This window comes from Anomalospiza imberbis, chromosome 8 (assembly GCF_031753505.1).
Source record: "Anomalospiza imberbis isolate Cuckoo-Finch-1a 21T00152 chromosome 8, ASM3175350v1, whole genome shotgun sequence".
In the NCBI taxonomy this organism is placed as follows: Eukaryota; Metazoa; Chordata; class Aves; order Passeriformes; family Viduidae; genus Anomalospiza; species Anomalospiza imberbis.
In genome coordinates, this window is record NC_089688.1 from 6,106,240 (window position 1) to 6,120,858 (window position 14,619).

General features: G+C 50.3%; 1 protein-coding gene across 6 annotated transcripts in view; it reads right to left on the bottom strand.

The window, feature by feature from the left end:
• ARID5B (AT-rich interaction domain 5B) overlaps positions 1 to 14,171 on the bottom strand; it is a 118,438-nt gene extending 104,267 nt beyond the window's left edge. For 3 of the 6 annotated variants that reach the window (XM_068197095.1, XM_068197094.1, XM_068197092.1), the window contains exon 1: positions 13,580 to 13,926. In XM_068197095.1, the coding sequence (XP_068053196.1) occupies positions 13,580 to 13,870 (291 nt within the window). In that variant the 5' untranslated portion in view covers positions 13,871 to 13,926. Of the gene's footprint in view, positions 1 to 3,618; positions 3,643 to 13,579; positions 13,927 to 14,012 lie in introns of those variants that run through there. The other 3 variants (XM_068197093.1, XM_068197096.1, XM_068197098.1) reach the window with 3 other exon arrangements.
• Between the last annotated feature and the right edge of the window lie 448 nt (positions 14,172 to 14,619).

Here is a 14,619-nt window from a genome sequence, read left to right on the forward strand (position 1 = left end):
TAGTTTAGCCTCCAGAACATACACTCAAATTAAACAGTCCTAATTGGTGGATTTTAACCTTCCAGGAAACAATCAACTCCTCTCAGTCATGATGAATAAGCAGAATATTTTACAGCTGACTCCAGTGAGCAAGGGATCAAGAAAGCCTCAATAAATAAACAAACAAACATACATATCCAGCCAGATACACTCCTGATATTTTTAAAACAGCAGAAATAATTTATGTTGTAATGAGAGCTGGCTGTACACCACACCTTGCCCACCACACATTTCTAACACTAAATAAGGTTACAGTTCTTGGAATAAATAAACCAGAATCCAATTTTTCTCTCAAATAAACATAAGTATTTGCAAAGGGAGAGAAATTCTTGGAGTTATTAAACAAAGGGAAAAGCAGGATTGATTCTCTCTGTGTGTTTTTTTTTGTCCACTGAACACATTCCTCAGGAAATAAAATACTGCTCAGTGGAAAAAAAAAGAGCTTTATTGTGACAAGTTGCATACAATACAAAACCTGAAGTCATTCTAGTAAAAAAACAGATCAGATATTCCACTCTTCCTTATATAATACAAAACTGTTTTATAAGCAGGCACCTTCATTACATTTAGTGCAATAACAAATATTTGGTCAGAAGTGAACAGCATGTTTATATGCTAAGCAAGCTTGTAATAAAATCTTTTCCTTTATCGCTGCACAGCATAAGAGCCTCCACCAAACAACAAACAATAACAGTGATGCTTTAAATCTCTGTTTATGACAAACGTCAATACTTTGTAAACAAGCACTGGGTACTACAAAGTACAATTTCAATGGATGGTTTCACCCAATTTCATTACACCATCCACTTGAAATAAAAAAGCTGTAGTTGCTATGCATTTTATAGCTATTACATGGTGATTATTAAATGTCAGAATGGAAAAAATAATACATATCTATAAATATCAGCCTGCCTTCAGACAGTCTCAGCAATTTCTGGATGAAGTCCTCTCTTAGGATGTTGAATAACATCACCAGCTACTACACAATTTCTAATATTCCATACCAAAGGAATCTACTTAGCAGCAGTTAAAAAAATCCAAAAACTAACAAAAACCTGACTTGGAGATCAGACATGCTTCTGGTTAAAATATTATTTTCCAAATAGCTCTCATGATCAAATGATTATGATTTCAATTACTAGTTTCTTCATATCCTTTCCAAGAACTGGTATGACTAATTTTGGCTGGCATACAAAGTAAGCCCAGCAGACAATTTATTAACCAAAAGAAAAGTACAATCACTATTACATCATCAATGAATAAACTTGTTTTTGAGAATATAACCTTTGCACACATGCACATGATGTGTACATAGGAGGAAAAAGAAACCAAATTAAAAACAACAACAACAACCAAACAACAACAAAATACCCAAACCAAACCAAAAAATAGCACACAACCCCCAAAAAAGCCCTACTGTACCAAGGGTGAAGCGATACTGGTGCACTCTGTCCAGGCTGCCATGGAGGGGGAACTGCAGAGGCAGGAGCAGGGGACCTTTTGGGGAGCTGGGGAAAGCACACCTCAGCCATCAGTCTCCTGTGGCAGCAGCACATCCAGCCATGGGAATTTGGGGTGTTCAGCATCCCCACACTGATGTGAGGGGCCAGGAGAACAAAGACACAGCAAAAACGACCCTCTCTGCCACCCCTCAGCCCTCTGCAAAGAGCCACCAAGCCTCCAGATACAGCCACAGAGTGCAAAGAGGTGCCCAGCATGGCACCAGGGAGCAGCCCAGCACAAACACAAAATACGGGAGGAGTCCACGCTGTCCCTGTGCTGTGACAAGGGCTCTGGGCTCAACCTCCCTCCAGAGCTGCTGGCCCCTTGTCAAGGCCACCCAGTCACCTCCACACCAGCTCTGTCCCCAAGGACAGCTGGTCACCCCTGCAGCAGCTACGTCCCTAAGGGCGCCAGGCTGGCCCCCAAATCCCTGTCCCTATGGGCGCCAGGCTGGCCCCCAAATCCCTGTCCCTAAGGGCGCCAGGCTGGCCCCCAAATCCCTGAATCTAAGGACGCCAGGCTGGCCCCCAAATCCCTGAATCTAAGGGCACCAGGCTGGCCCCCAAATCCCTGTCCCTAAGGGCACCAGGCTGGCCCCCAAATCCCTGTCCCTAAGGGCGCCAGGCTGGCCCCCAAATCCCTGAATCTAAGGACGCCAGGCTGGCCCCCAAATCCCTGTCCCTAAGGGCGCCAGGCTGGCCCCCAAATCCCTGAATCTAAGGGCGCCAGGCTGGCCCCCAAATCCCTGAATCTAAGGGCACCAGGCTGGCCCCCAAATCCCTGTCCCTAAGGGTGCCAGGCTGGCCCCCAAATCCCTGTCCCTAAGGGCGCCAGGCTGGCCCCCAAATCCCTGTCCCTAAGGGCGCCAGGCTGGCCCCCAAATCCCTGTCCCTAAGGGCACCAGGCTGGCCCCCAAATCCCTGAATCTAAGGGCACCAGGCTGGCCCCCAAATCCCAGTCCCTAAGGGCGCCAGGCTGGCCCCCAAATCCCTGAATCTAAGGGCGCCAGGCTGGCCCCCAAATCCCTGTCCCTAAGGGCGCCAGGCTGGCCCCCAAATCCCTGTCCCTAAGGGCACCAGGCTGGCCCCCAAATCCCTGAATCTAAGGGCACCAGGCTGGCCCCCAAATCCCTGAATCTAAGGGCACCAGGCTGGCCCCCAAATCCCTGAATCTAAGGGCACCAGGCTGGCCCCCAAATCCCTGTCCCTAAGGGCACCAGGCTGGCCCCCAAATCCCTGTCCCCAAGGGCGCCAGGCTGGCCCCCAAATCCCTGAATCTAAGGGCACCAGGCTGGCCCCCAAATCCCTGAATCTAAGGGCACCAGGCTGGCCCCCAAATCCCTGAATCTAAGGGCACCAGGCTGGCCCCCAAATCCCTGAATCTAAGGGCACCAGGCTGGCCCCCAAATCCCTGTCCCTAAGGGCACCAGGCTGGCCCCCAAATCCCTGTCCCCAAGGGCGCCAGGCTGGCCCCCAAATCCCTGAATCTAAGGGCACCAGGCTGGCCCCCAAATCCCTGTCCCTAAGGGCACCAGGCTGGCCCCCAAATCCCTGTTCCTAAGGGCGCCAGGCTGGCCCCCAAATCCCTGTCCCTAAGGGCACCAGGCTGGCCCCCAAATCCCTGTCCCTAAGGGCACCAGGCTGGCCCCCAAATCCCTGTCCCTAAGGGCACCAGGCTGGCCCCCAAATCCCTGTCCCCAAGGGCACCAGGCTGGCCCCCAAATCCCTGTCCCTAAGGGCGCCAGGCTGGCCCCCAAATCCCTGTCCCTAAGGGCACCAGGCTGGCCCCCAAATCCCTGTCCCTAAGGGCGCCAGGCTGGCCCCCAAATCCCTGAATCTAAGGGCACCAGGCTGGCCCCCAAATCCCTGTCCCTAAGGGCGCCAGGCTGGCCCCCAAATCCCTGTCCTGCCCTTGTACTGCCAGCGATCCCCTCAGCGGCATCGGGGAAACGCGGCCTAGCTCATTTTTCGGCGGGAAACGGAAAAATGACCCAAATCGCTTCGGAGCCGGCCTTGGGTCGCCCTGCCTGTCACACAGCAGGACTGGACAGACCTGCTCCCCTCCCTCACCACTCACTTTTGACCCAGTTCACACAGAATTGTCCACATTCTTCCCAACTCCTGCCGCGCGCGGATCAGACTGCAGGCCTCCTCTGCCAGGGCGGATCTCACCAGTGTGGGACTACGGCTCCGTGGGCACTTGTACCCCGGTGCCTCACCATGCAAACGCCGTCACCCAGCAGGGCACGGCGGGTGGCTCTAGTCTCTGCTTCCGGAGGAGCCCGAGCCACGGGCAGCCCCCGCAGGGCTGTCTTGCCCACATCTTGGCAGTTTGCTGACACAAGAGGTCGCGTGCCCTTCCGCCACACCACCCAAACAGAGGTCACCCAACTATCTCACCAGCTCTGGAATGTCAGTGTGCCTTGCCACACTTTCACGCACTCTTCGGCAACCTTTCCAAGCGCTCAGCCCCAAACTGCTGTGGTGTTTGGGTTTTTTTTTTTTGAGCAGCAGGTGACAAAAGGGTCCTTCTCCTTTTTGATTAAGTCCTGTGTCACAACAAAAGTTGCTCTGGGACCTGTCAGCCACAGGAGCTCCTGCACCCCTTTGGTACCATCACTATCTACTGCCACAGCGCTTCCAGAGAAACCCCTTCAACGAGATGACAAAGGAATACAGATGTTGAAAAAATAAAAACCAGGTACGCGGTGACACATGACTAACAAACCTTTAGAAGATTAAAGAAATCTGCTGTATAACCTTCATGTCATTCATAATTATATCTCTGTGTAAACATGAAAAACCACCCACGTTGCAAACAGTGCATATATATCTCTATCTATACAAAATCAACTCATCATGTATTAGCTATGCTGTGAAGTGATATGTTTATGAGGTCTCCACTGCACAGTTAAGTCTTTAATTACCATTTTTTCCTGCTACAGCAAGAAGAGAAAATAACCAGCAGAGATTTCAACTCTGCTCAGGAATGAGATTTATCTGGTGGACCTGACCATTTGGTCAGTGGTCCAATGGACCAATGGTCTCAGCCACAATGTTGTCCAAATCTCTAAATAAGCACTGACTACAGAAAGAGGCACTTTTTTTAGCTGCTTCTATAAAAATGGTTATCTAGTCAGCCTGTAATTTTAGCATGTCTTACAAGACTTCTGAGCAACGTACAATTCTTTCACCTATCAAGTAGAAAATGGGGAGATGGTTAAGAAAGATGGTGACACAAACCCTTCTCATCCATCTATTGTTTTTTAAAAAGCATACTGGATTTGCATTTCCAGAGAAGTCATCCAGGGAGAAGAGGACAGCATCTTCTCGAGAGCCATTATGCTTAAATATTATGTCACTGTTGTCTAAGCAACCATCACAGCCTCATGAAAGCACAGAATGCTATATTGCCTGACTCAGCAGATGGCTGAAATACTTATATTCAGGGAAACAGGTCAGGTAGTTATAATAGCTTAAAGCAGATAATTATTTTTTAGAAGAAATATTAACTCTTACAAGGCAGGGAGTCACGGGGCAGCACAGGGAGGTCATACATCTTGACTGCACACCCACATATGGTACGTCACGACTCCTTACTCACTGCCAATAACTAGGAAAGATTTATATTTTAGAGACATTGAGGCAGCTTTAAAAGAATTACAGCAACTGAGATATCTCAAAATTTTGATGTACTGAGACTGTTTTCACTCCAGTACTTCCAGAGGTCATTTAAGGAATTCTGGAGGGCATGAGCAAGTCAAACACCTGCTTGGCTGTCTCCTAATATCAAATATGTGGCCTAGAGAGAAACAGGAGATATACTGTAAAAACTCTTGCTGATAATTACAGGAGACACTGCATGTCATTTATCTGATCAGTATACTTTGAATTAGAAAACATCTTCAAGCCTTTTCTGTGAAATCTTTAGCCCAGTAGATGGCTGGGGATGTATATTTTACAGCCCAGTACATTGCTGATGAAAACACATTCATCCACAGGAGCAAAAAATACAGTCTGACTCTTATGGACTGCATTCACCAGGGATAACAGAACTGTTATTTCATTTGGGCATAAAAGCCTCCCTTATTCTGGGCTGGTTTTACACCCCACGTATATTTTAGGGTTTTTGCAATTTAAGTGAAAAGGACCTTCCCGTACCATGTGTATCTAACACAGCAGTTCTCAACTCAGGAATCCCGTTCCCTGCTCTGGACCCCTTTAAGCGGGGGGAGGTCATGCTGCAGACATGCAGAAGGGAAGGAGGGGGCTTGTTGCCAATTAGCACCTCTCCTGTAGGAAGGCATTTACCTGGATGTTTGAGGGAAGTACCATCAGCTTTATTTGACAGCACAGTCAAAACAAAAAGGTCCTGATCACAGTCTTTAGTCCAGAGCTCTTCTCTGCCATCCAGATACTATCAGGGCTCTGGGATAGCAGCAGAAACCAGGTCATCCCAATTCAGCCCCAACCCACTCGCCCAAAGTCACTCAAGAACCTGAACCCAGGTCTCCAGAAGCATCACCTAAAAGCAGCACTTCTTTCAGGGACCATACCCAGCTCTGAAGAGGCAGAGAGCATTTGTACAGGGCTGATTTGCTCTCAGAGACTTCTCTCGAGTAAAAACGTCCTGTCTACGTACTGCCAGTGGTGGGCTGGGAATATACACAACAGTTTTTAAGACTGCAGGACCACAGACCGGCTAAAAAACTGGCTGTGTTGTGGAAAATGCCTGCCTCTGAGATGTGCCCTGTTCAGCCTCCCTTACAGGGCACATGAAGGACTCTCCCACCACACACTCCCCTCTTCTTCCAGCAGAACCCTTGTAAGCATGCTGCAGACCTAGGGACCGGGGCACAGCTCTGCCAGGTGGGAATTGCTCCTCTTGTTCCACAGGTGGGACCACTGAATGGCAGGGAAGCCTCACAAGAGGCTCCAGAGCTCGCACAGGCAGGAGCAGCTTTCTTTCCCCTGACCCTGCTCGGAGTGCCCCATTTGGTGCCATCTCCTCATGCATCCCCTAGCCCAGGGCAGACAGAGGTGTCCCAAAGGATTTGAGGAGCACAACTGACTGCTGGGGTCTGGACCTGCTCCCTGGAGGTGCCTATGTACAGGGACCACTGCTTTCCACAAATGAACCCATGGGGAGAGCCTTGAGAAGGGAAATGCATAGATCAGGAATTTACCTGGCACACTAGAGAATTTTAAAGAGGCCAAGGCAGAACCTTTCATCTGTTAATCCTTTCCTAATTACTTTAAAGGGCTATAATGATCTTGTTAAATTCAGGTGACAGGTATTTCCCCAGCCTAAGCACAGCTGCACAGAGCTGCCTGAAAGTCACAGTGATGTGTTCATCCCTTCTTCCAGGGTCCAAAACCAAGAGAAAAGACCAAGTTAGAGGACATGGCTGAAGCATGTAAGTCCTATAGTTTTTGCTTTCCCTTGTATTAGCAAGCAGCATTTTCTACATGACTCAGTAATTCCAAAGTGAGACACGCAAAACGACCTGGGGCAGAAAACCACCACATCTCTGTAGGATGCTTTTTGGGGTCCTGGTACATCGGTGTCCAGAAGTGGGGTGGAGATGGGGGTGCACAGAGGGACGGTTGTGAGCAGTTCCACACAACATTTCTACTGTGAGCCTCCTCCTTTGTGACTGGGGTGTTTTCTTCTCCCTCCTCCCCCCCCAGCCAGAGGTTCAAATTGAATTTATATCTGTCACTGCAGATAGAAGTTCTGACCAAACAGAAAATAGGCTTCAGTCAAAATGTTTTGCCGTCAGATAGCTCACAGATCTCAAAGAGCTGTTTTAGTTTAGGCAAGTTGACAAGCAATTCATTCCTAATTTTGCCTACTACAGTTACAGTACGAGAAGCTTTCCTCATAGATTACATAATTATATTTTTTCTTAAAAAGGAGTACATGGCATTAGCAGGTTTAAATTATGCAAGCTTATTCTTTTGTCTTTTGTTATATTGTGTTCTATTGTGCTGGTAAAACAATATGTGCTTTAATTAGCAAATATCTGTAAATAATTTACTTGCTTTTCATACAGCAGAACAATGGAGCCAATTTTCACATACATCCACTGAGCATGTCTAGGGGGTTTCTTGCCAGAACCTTCCATTGTTCAGTATCTGTATCAATCTGCCCATCATTAGCAGCTAACGTTCAACAACCCAGTAAGACATTAAAGTTTTGGCCCCCGGGTGTAGCCCCAAGCCCCCCAAATCCGAGGCTATGCTTTGCAAAGAAAGATTAAAATATCCAGAAAATGAAAACAAACTCTTTTATTATCTATAACCCTGGCACCTTCGCATAGAAACATGGACGCCTGCCAAGCATTAAGGTCATTGGATTAATGCCATAAAATGCCGATGTTCATCTGACCTTCTGACTGCATTTTAGCTGCAAATAAAAAGCTCAACTTGATACAACACTATGAATCACATGAGTGTCTAGGCTGTGCAGGGTTAACGCTGGGTGTGAACCCACACTGCACACGCACAAACACACACACGCACACAAAGAAAAAAGCTCTTAAATCAAGAGTGGATGACTGTTCAGAGACTTAAGGCATTGTTATTTTGAATGCGAATGAAAGGGCCAGAACAAGCATTGCAAGAATATTTCAATTATGTATTTCCCAGAACTGCATCTCTGAGCAACTAATGCAAATATTGCTCCCATAGCAGTAGAACTTCTTCCCGAATAAAAGCATACGAGAGCTTGAATCAGAACGTACTTTCTATATCATTCGCATATTGTTTGAATATTATTAAAAATGCAAAATCTATGTATGCGTTACTCTCCTGAGCAATACAGTAATTATGATTAAGGGACAAGCAGCACAAAAAGAGCCAATTTATCTTACTTGCGCTTAGGAATACTATTGTGTAACTAAGCAACTAAAGACAAAATATAGTCTAATTAATTCACTCCTATGCTTATTTAAAAGACACAATTAGAACATTTTTATTTTCCAGCCTGCACAGTATCTCAACATGCTTGAGGGTGTACCATGTGAGGCCTATTATTCTCCAAAGACAAGAGTTTAATGTTTAGTGCCACTGATCAGACTGGGAACAGCAACTCTGGAAAGCAGTGGGTGTATTTTACAGTCTGAATGCACAGGGAAGGGGAGGGAAAGAAGAAAGGAAATAAAATAAAAAGTTGGGGTGTTGTTTTGTTTTTTTTTTAAAGGAATCTGCCTTATATGACCAGATATTCCAGACTGCTGGCTAATGGCTAGCAACATGTGGCTTCTCTGAGTAATATCATTGCCCTCTCCTTCCTTTGCCAGCATATGCTACTGGTGGCGAAAGAGATAAAAATATACAGAGTGGATATGCAATTACCAAACCCACGATATTTTATGACAAATGCCATTTCTCTAACACTGCTATTACAGTGTGCCTGATTTCCAAAGCTGAATTAATTTGAGCAAGTGTACATTGGAGATTGATGCTATTAGCATGATTTTAAAGCACCCTTTAATAATCATAATCTGCATGTTTGAAACGTGTTGCCATTACCAGTGTTGACAGATATGAGCAGAAGGCACACACCGTGGAGACTAAAACGAGGCTATTCTCATTTCAAATAAGAGTGCACAGATTCCTACATCTGTAAAAAGACCAGAATCTATTACTGTGCAAAGGGAATAGCACATTTTTCTAGGGGGGTGGCAATAAAGCAGTGTTGATATAAGACACCATGCCTGGGCCAGCCTATGCTACCTTTAGGCACTGGGGTAGGACCCCTGCAAGCGGAGAGCCCCTACAAAATGAACCGGGCTTTCGAGGGATGCTGTCAGCATCTATCCCGATATGAAGAGAGAACAAAACCACTGACTCCCTTAACTTTCTGGAAGAATCTCTTCTGCAATTATAAATCACACACATTTATGGAGTGACTTCTTTTTTTTCCTTTACCCCAATTATTCTGAAAATGCAAAATACTTCTAGGGAAATAATTACAGGAAACTAGCACTCTCCTCTCCTCTGTATGAGCAACGCTTACTCATGTAAATTACTTGCATGAGTAAGGATTATTTGCAAGGCGAAAAGCATTGCATCAGATCCCCAGTTTGGGAGAAGAGATGAAAGCAACATGAGTTCGTAGTAAACTTTGCTGCTGATGAATGAACCAAAGGCAGATCCCCACTGACAGTCCAGCCTCAATGGAAGCAGCATTCACCACGATGCAGGGCAATGCAGGGCATGTCATACCATGCAAAATTAATTAGTTGCTTGTTTAGGGTTTTTTAGGAATTGTATGCATCGCATCAAATACCATCGCTGGACTTAATGAGTGTCAACTTTGAAATATATTTTTAAGCCTAGTCTAACTAATGGCAACACCTTTAAAAGCATGAAAGCACAAGGCACTAACAAGCATTTTGCTCTACAATTGCTTTTGCAAAGGTCAGTCATTCCACAACCCCACACCACCCCTTGGAGCAGTAAATGCAGAGAGCAGTAAATGAGCTGGAGGAAGGATTGGCCAAGACCCTGTGAGCTGGAGGGTAAGCCCACCTTGTGCCACCTGAATGCCACCGGACCAAAGCAGTGCGCGAGGGGGCTGGGCAGGCGCTTTCTGACAGCACACAGCTTCTCACACTTGGGTGCCAGCAAAGCTGGGGGCCTGCTTTCCACATGCACCCCGTGAAACTGTTTCAAACACAATGGGGTGCCCTTAAAGGTGCTCCCTCTGGATCTCCACAGGCCTCCAAGCATCCTGTTCTGACCCCTGAGTGAGGCACCTGCCATCACGGAGATCTTCCCAGCCCATGCGGAAGGTGACATGGGACCACACCAGACCGGAGTGAACGAGAAAATCAAGGCAAGGTGGTGACTTCCTCTACCAAAAGACACTGTTTTGGCAATGGCCCTGAAGGGATGGAGGAGAATCACTTCTTCCCTGCTGGAGGGAAAAGAGAGGAGGCTGGTCTTGCTCTCTGGCCAGTGCTGCACCTGCTGCAGTGTCTGGGCTTGATGGTGAGGTGGGAAGCAGCGCACCCAGGCCACTGTGTTTTTAAAGCAGCAACAAAATTTTCAGTGAAGTAGCACACAACTCTTCTAGTTCACCTAGCAGTGGCCTCACAGGCCTTGTTGCTCTTACAAAAGTGTCTCTACTGCTCCTGAGCAGCAAGACCCCTGGTCTAAGTGTGATGCCAGAGCTGGTCGCAGCCTCTCCATGCATGTCTCCTTGGGATGCAATGAGCATCAGGGTCAGAAGCACCCGTACCTGCTGCATGTGAGCAGCCCCATCCCACGTTCATCATCCACTGAGACTCCCTGGGAAACAATCTCTGTCAGCTTCTGGCATCGAAAGGGAGTTTTTCCACTGTGGTGATGGGGATGCTGAGCCTTAGGTGGAAAAAAGGGTACTGAAGCAGAAGCACACCTGGGCTTGAACCTTCCTTGGATCTGGGCAGTGCATGGAAACATCCGGTTTTAGCAGCAGTTGGGGTTATATTTAAATCTGGATGATGAATTCAGCTAGCTATAAAAAGACTTATATTTACACTTATTGCTGATTAGCTCAAACATTTGGCAATCAGATAAAATACGCCATCAGAAATTTCTGAGTAACAGAAGCATTACATCCCTCCTCGCTTCTCCTCCCTCCTTACAGCCACTAGCTGAATATTGTCACAGTGTCAGTGCTGCTATTACGGAAAACAGGCAGCCAGCTGCTTCTATTAATCACGCTGCTAGCGCAGGTAGCTGCTGGAGACCGTGCCTAAATCTCTGGTGGGCTCGATCACAAGCCTGCAATTCAGCCACTTGCTCCCCTCCCCAACAATTTCAGTGTCAGCGAGCGCCCCATCACCCTTTGCCTCGGACACCGCAGGTTTGCAGTACATGCTTTAGCACTGGCTCACTCCATCCCCACTCCCTGAATGCACAACGAGGTATTTCATTCCATCAGAATCCCACACCACAAATAAGGTCCCCTCTGATGGCTATAAGCTGCATCTGACTCAAAAGCCACATCTCCTGCTGCAGAAGGAGCCGGAGTTAGGAAGCCCCATGACCCTAGAGGTGGCCCTGCTGCCCCTTTGGGGACCATTTACCAAAGGGATTGAGATCTTGGGATGCCAAGGGGAAACAGCTGCCCCTGCCCCCCAGCGACAGCAGTTACCCCCAGCCAGCCAGCACCCAGCCTTTTGTCTCTCTGCTGCCTGCACATCCCCAAGCACTGTTCGGATTGTTTCAAACTATTAAAAATCGATCATAAAAATCATTCCTATGTCTATAAACAAGTTAATGGAGTAAGTGAAAACAAAGTACATTTCTTAATGGGAGTGTTATGTTGCCCTCTCTAGGCCCTGGCTCTCAGCGCCGGTTTCTGTAGGCTCTCTGCCAGAGAAGTATCACTCAGAGCTGTTGCTGTTGCTGCTGCTGCTACTCTGCTAATGAATGACTAACTTAGGCCAGAGGGGAAATGACATCACCGGGGTGTAAAACACAACTGCATTAGGAAACTTTTTACCTGCTTTACATTTGTCATAATTATTCTACACAATACCGCCGGCATTTGCATAATTTCAAGGCGTGCCATTACCTTAATTGAAAATTGTTTTCATATGGTTGAATAATGCAGAATGACATCAGTTAAAGCCGCAATGAAATGCACAAGTATAATCACACGGCTAATTACTAGCGGTGTTTGCATGTAAAAATAAATAAAATCGTGCGTATTATTAGGAAGGTACATGCAGCTGAGAACTCTCGTACCGGAGCAGTGTTTTACTCGTAATGGTAGGATTAATTTTCTCTGATGTTCCTACCACAGTAACATGAGCTGATCATTAAGGCGTATTAAAATGATTTGTGTCCCTTTCCCCACCCCCCTCCCTTCCAAATATCTTTCATTTTACACACACACGAGACACGCAGAGGCACAGTTTTAAATAGTCACCACGGGCAATTTCAGAGCATCCATTGCTCACTGTCATCTCCCTGATTCTTAGGAAAAGGCTCCCTTATCTCAGCGGCACGCTCAGAAAATTAAAGTGAAGAGGTGGCAGCGAGCGAAGGTGGCTCTGAGACGCGTTTCGGCTGCGTACGCGTGTGTGCGGGCACACGGCTACGCCGGCACCTACCGACACGCGTGCCTCCGAAAACAGCCCCTGCGGACAGCCCCCCCTTGGACCCACTCCCCCGGCACCTCCGACAGAAGTTCCCCCAAAACATCTCGTCCCCCTCCCGCCTGGTCTCCAGCCCCTCTCGGGGACCCTCCATCCTCACAGCCCCCTGCCTGGGTACCTCACCCGTCCCCCGCCCCAGACCACAGACTGAAGCAATGAATTTGAAAAGCAGATAACGGGAGGGCTCGGGGCCGGGGCGGGGCGGCGCGGGGCTGCGCGGCCCCATCCCGGGCTGCGCGGCCGCCGGCGGAGGGTGCCGGCGCGCAGCGCGTTTGCGCCGGGAGCGCGGCGGCTCCGAAATACGCCCAGGCATATCTGCAAGTTATTTGAATGTATTATTCCCGTACCTGTCATTTATCACTTTATTCAACACGTCCCTGCCAGCAAGAGAGCGTTTGATCTCCCTCTGCCTCCATTTCGTAATTTCCGCCCTCTTAAACATATCGAATACTTAAAAAAAAACCCCGAACAATATAGAAATCCCCCCAACGTGTTTTTTTTTTTTTTCCCAGCTTTTCCGTGTGTTTTGCTTTTGGGTTTTTTTGGTTTTTTTTTTCGGTTTATTTTTTGGTTTGGTTTTTTTTTTTTGTTTTTTTTTTTTTGTTAAGGAAGCAGAAGGACAGGGCGACACACACTCCGCTGCCCGCCGGGCCGGGGCCGCCCCGCACCCCGACCCCCTCCCTCCTTCCCCCCGCCCGCACAAGTTCCCGGTCAGCGCGCACCGGTGCGCCCCGACGGCGCGGCCCCTACGCGTTGCCCCGCCACGCACGGCGGGGAGAGGGACCCGGGTGGGGGGAGCCAGGAGAGGGGGGAGCCGAGCCCGGGCATGCAGGTGGGGACGGGCGCGGGGGAAGGGGGGGCCGGCGCCGCGTTTACCACCTCGCCATGGTCACTGGTCCTGCCCTGGGGGGTGTCCTCGGGGAGAAAATAAAGTTTGGCGCTGGAGAGAAGTTGCCGGCTGGTGCGCTCCTCCCAGAGCAGCTGCAGCTCCGCGATGCAGGCGGGCTCCTCCGCGCGGCACCGCACGAAGAAGAAGTCGCCGAGGGAGAGGACCCGCGCCCGGCCGCCGCCGCGGCGCTGGAAGCGGAACGCCCTGTAGAAGACGTAGGGGCCGTGCGAGCCGCACGGGGCGCCGACCCACTGCGGGGAACAACAACACGGCAGCGGCATCAGCGCCGGCTCCGCGCCGCGCCGCGCCGCGCAGGGGCAGGAGGAGGAAGAGGGCGGCGGGAGGGGAGCGCGGGAGGGAGGGAGGGGGCTCCGCGGCGGCGGGGGGCGCGGGGCGGGGCGGGGGCGCGGGGCGGCGCGGTACCTGCAGTGCGCTGCGCTCCATCGCGGCTCCGGCGCGATTGAACTCAACATTCTCCCAAACTTGTTGGCGTGAATGGAGCCCGGCAGGTCCTGGCAGGGCGAAGCCGGCCCCGCCGCCCGCCGCCCCCCGCCGCCGCCGCCCCCGCGCCGCCCCGCCGCCGCCGCCGCCTCCCGCCCCGCCGCGCGCGGCGACGCCCCCCCCCGCCGCCCGCCCCCCGCTCCGCCGCCCCGCCGCCGCCCCGCCGCGTGCCGCCGCCGGCGCCACCCGACGCCGGCCGGGCCCCCGACGCCCGCCCGGGCCCGGCAAAAATGCCGCGGGGCGGCGGTGGGCCTCGGGGGGGCGGCGCGGAGGCGACGGGGCGGCGGCGGCGCCGCCGTCCGCGCTCGGCGATTTTTGGGGGGCCGAAAGGACGGGCGAGCGCGCTGCGGATCTGACAGGACCTGCCCGTATATGTCTAATATAAAGACCATTTCCTGCGGCGCGAGGGGCGCTGCTCGTCCGCGCGCGCCCGGCGGGACCGCCCGCTCCCACCGCCCGATCCCGCTCCCACCCCCGGCAGCCGCGGAGCGCACGGCGGGGGCTGCGCCCCCCTGCCGCCACCCCCCAC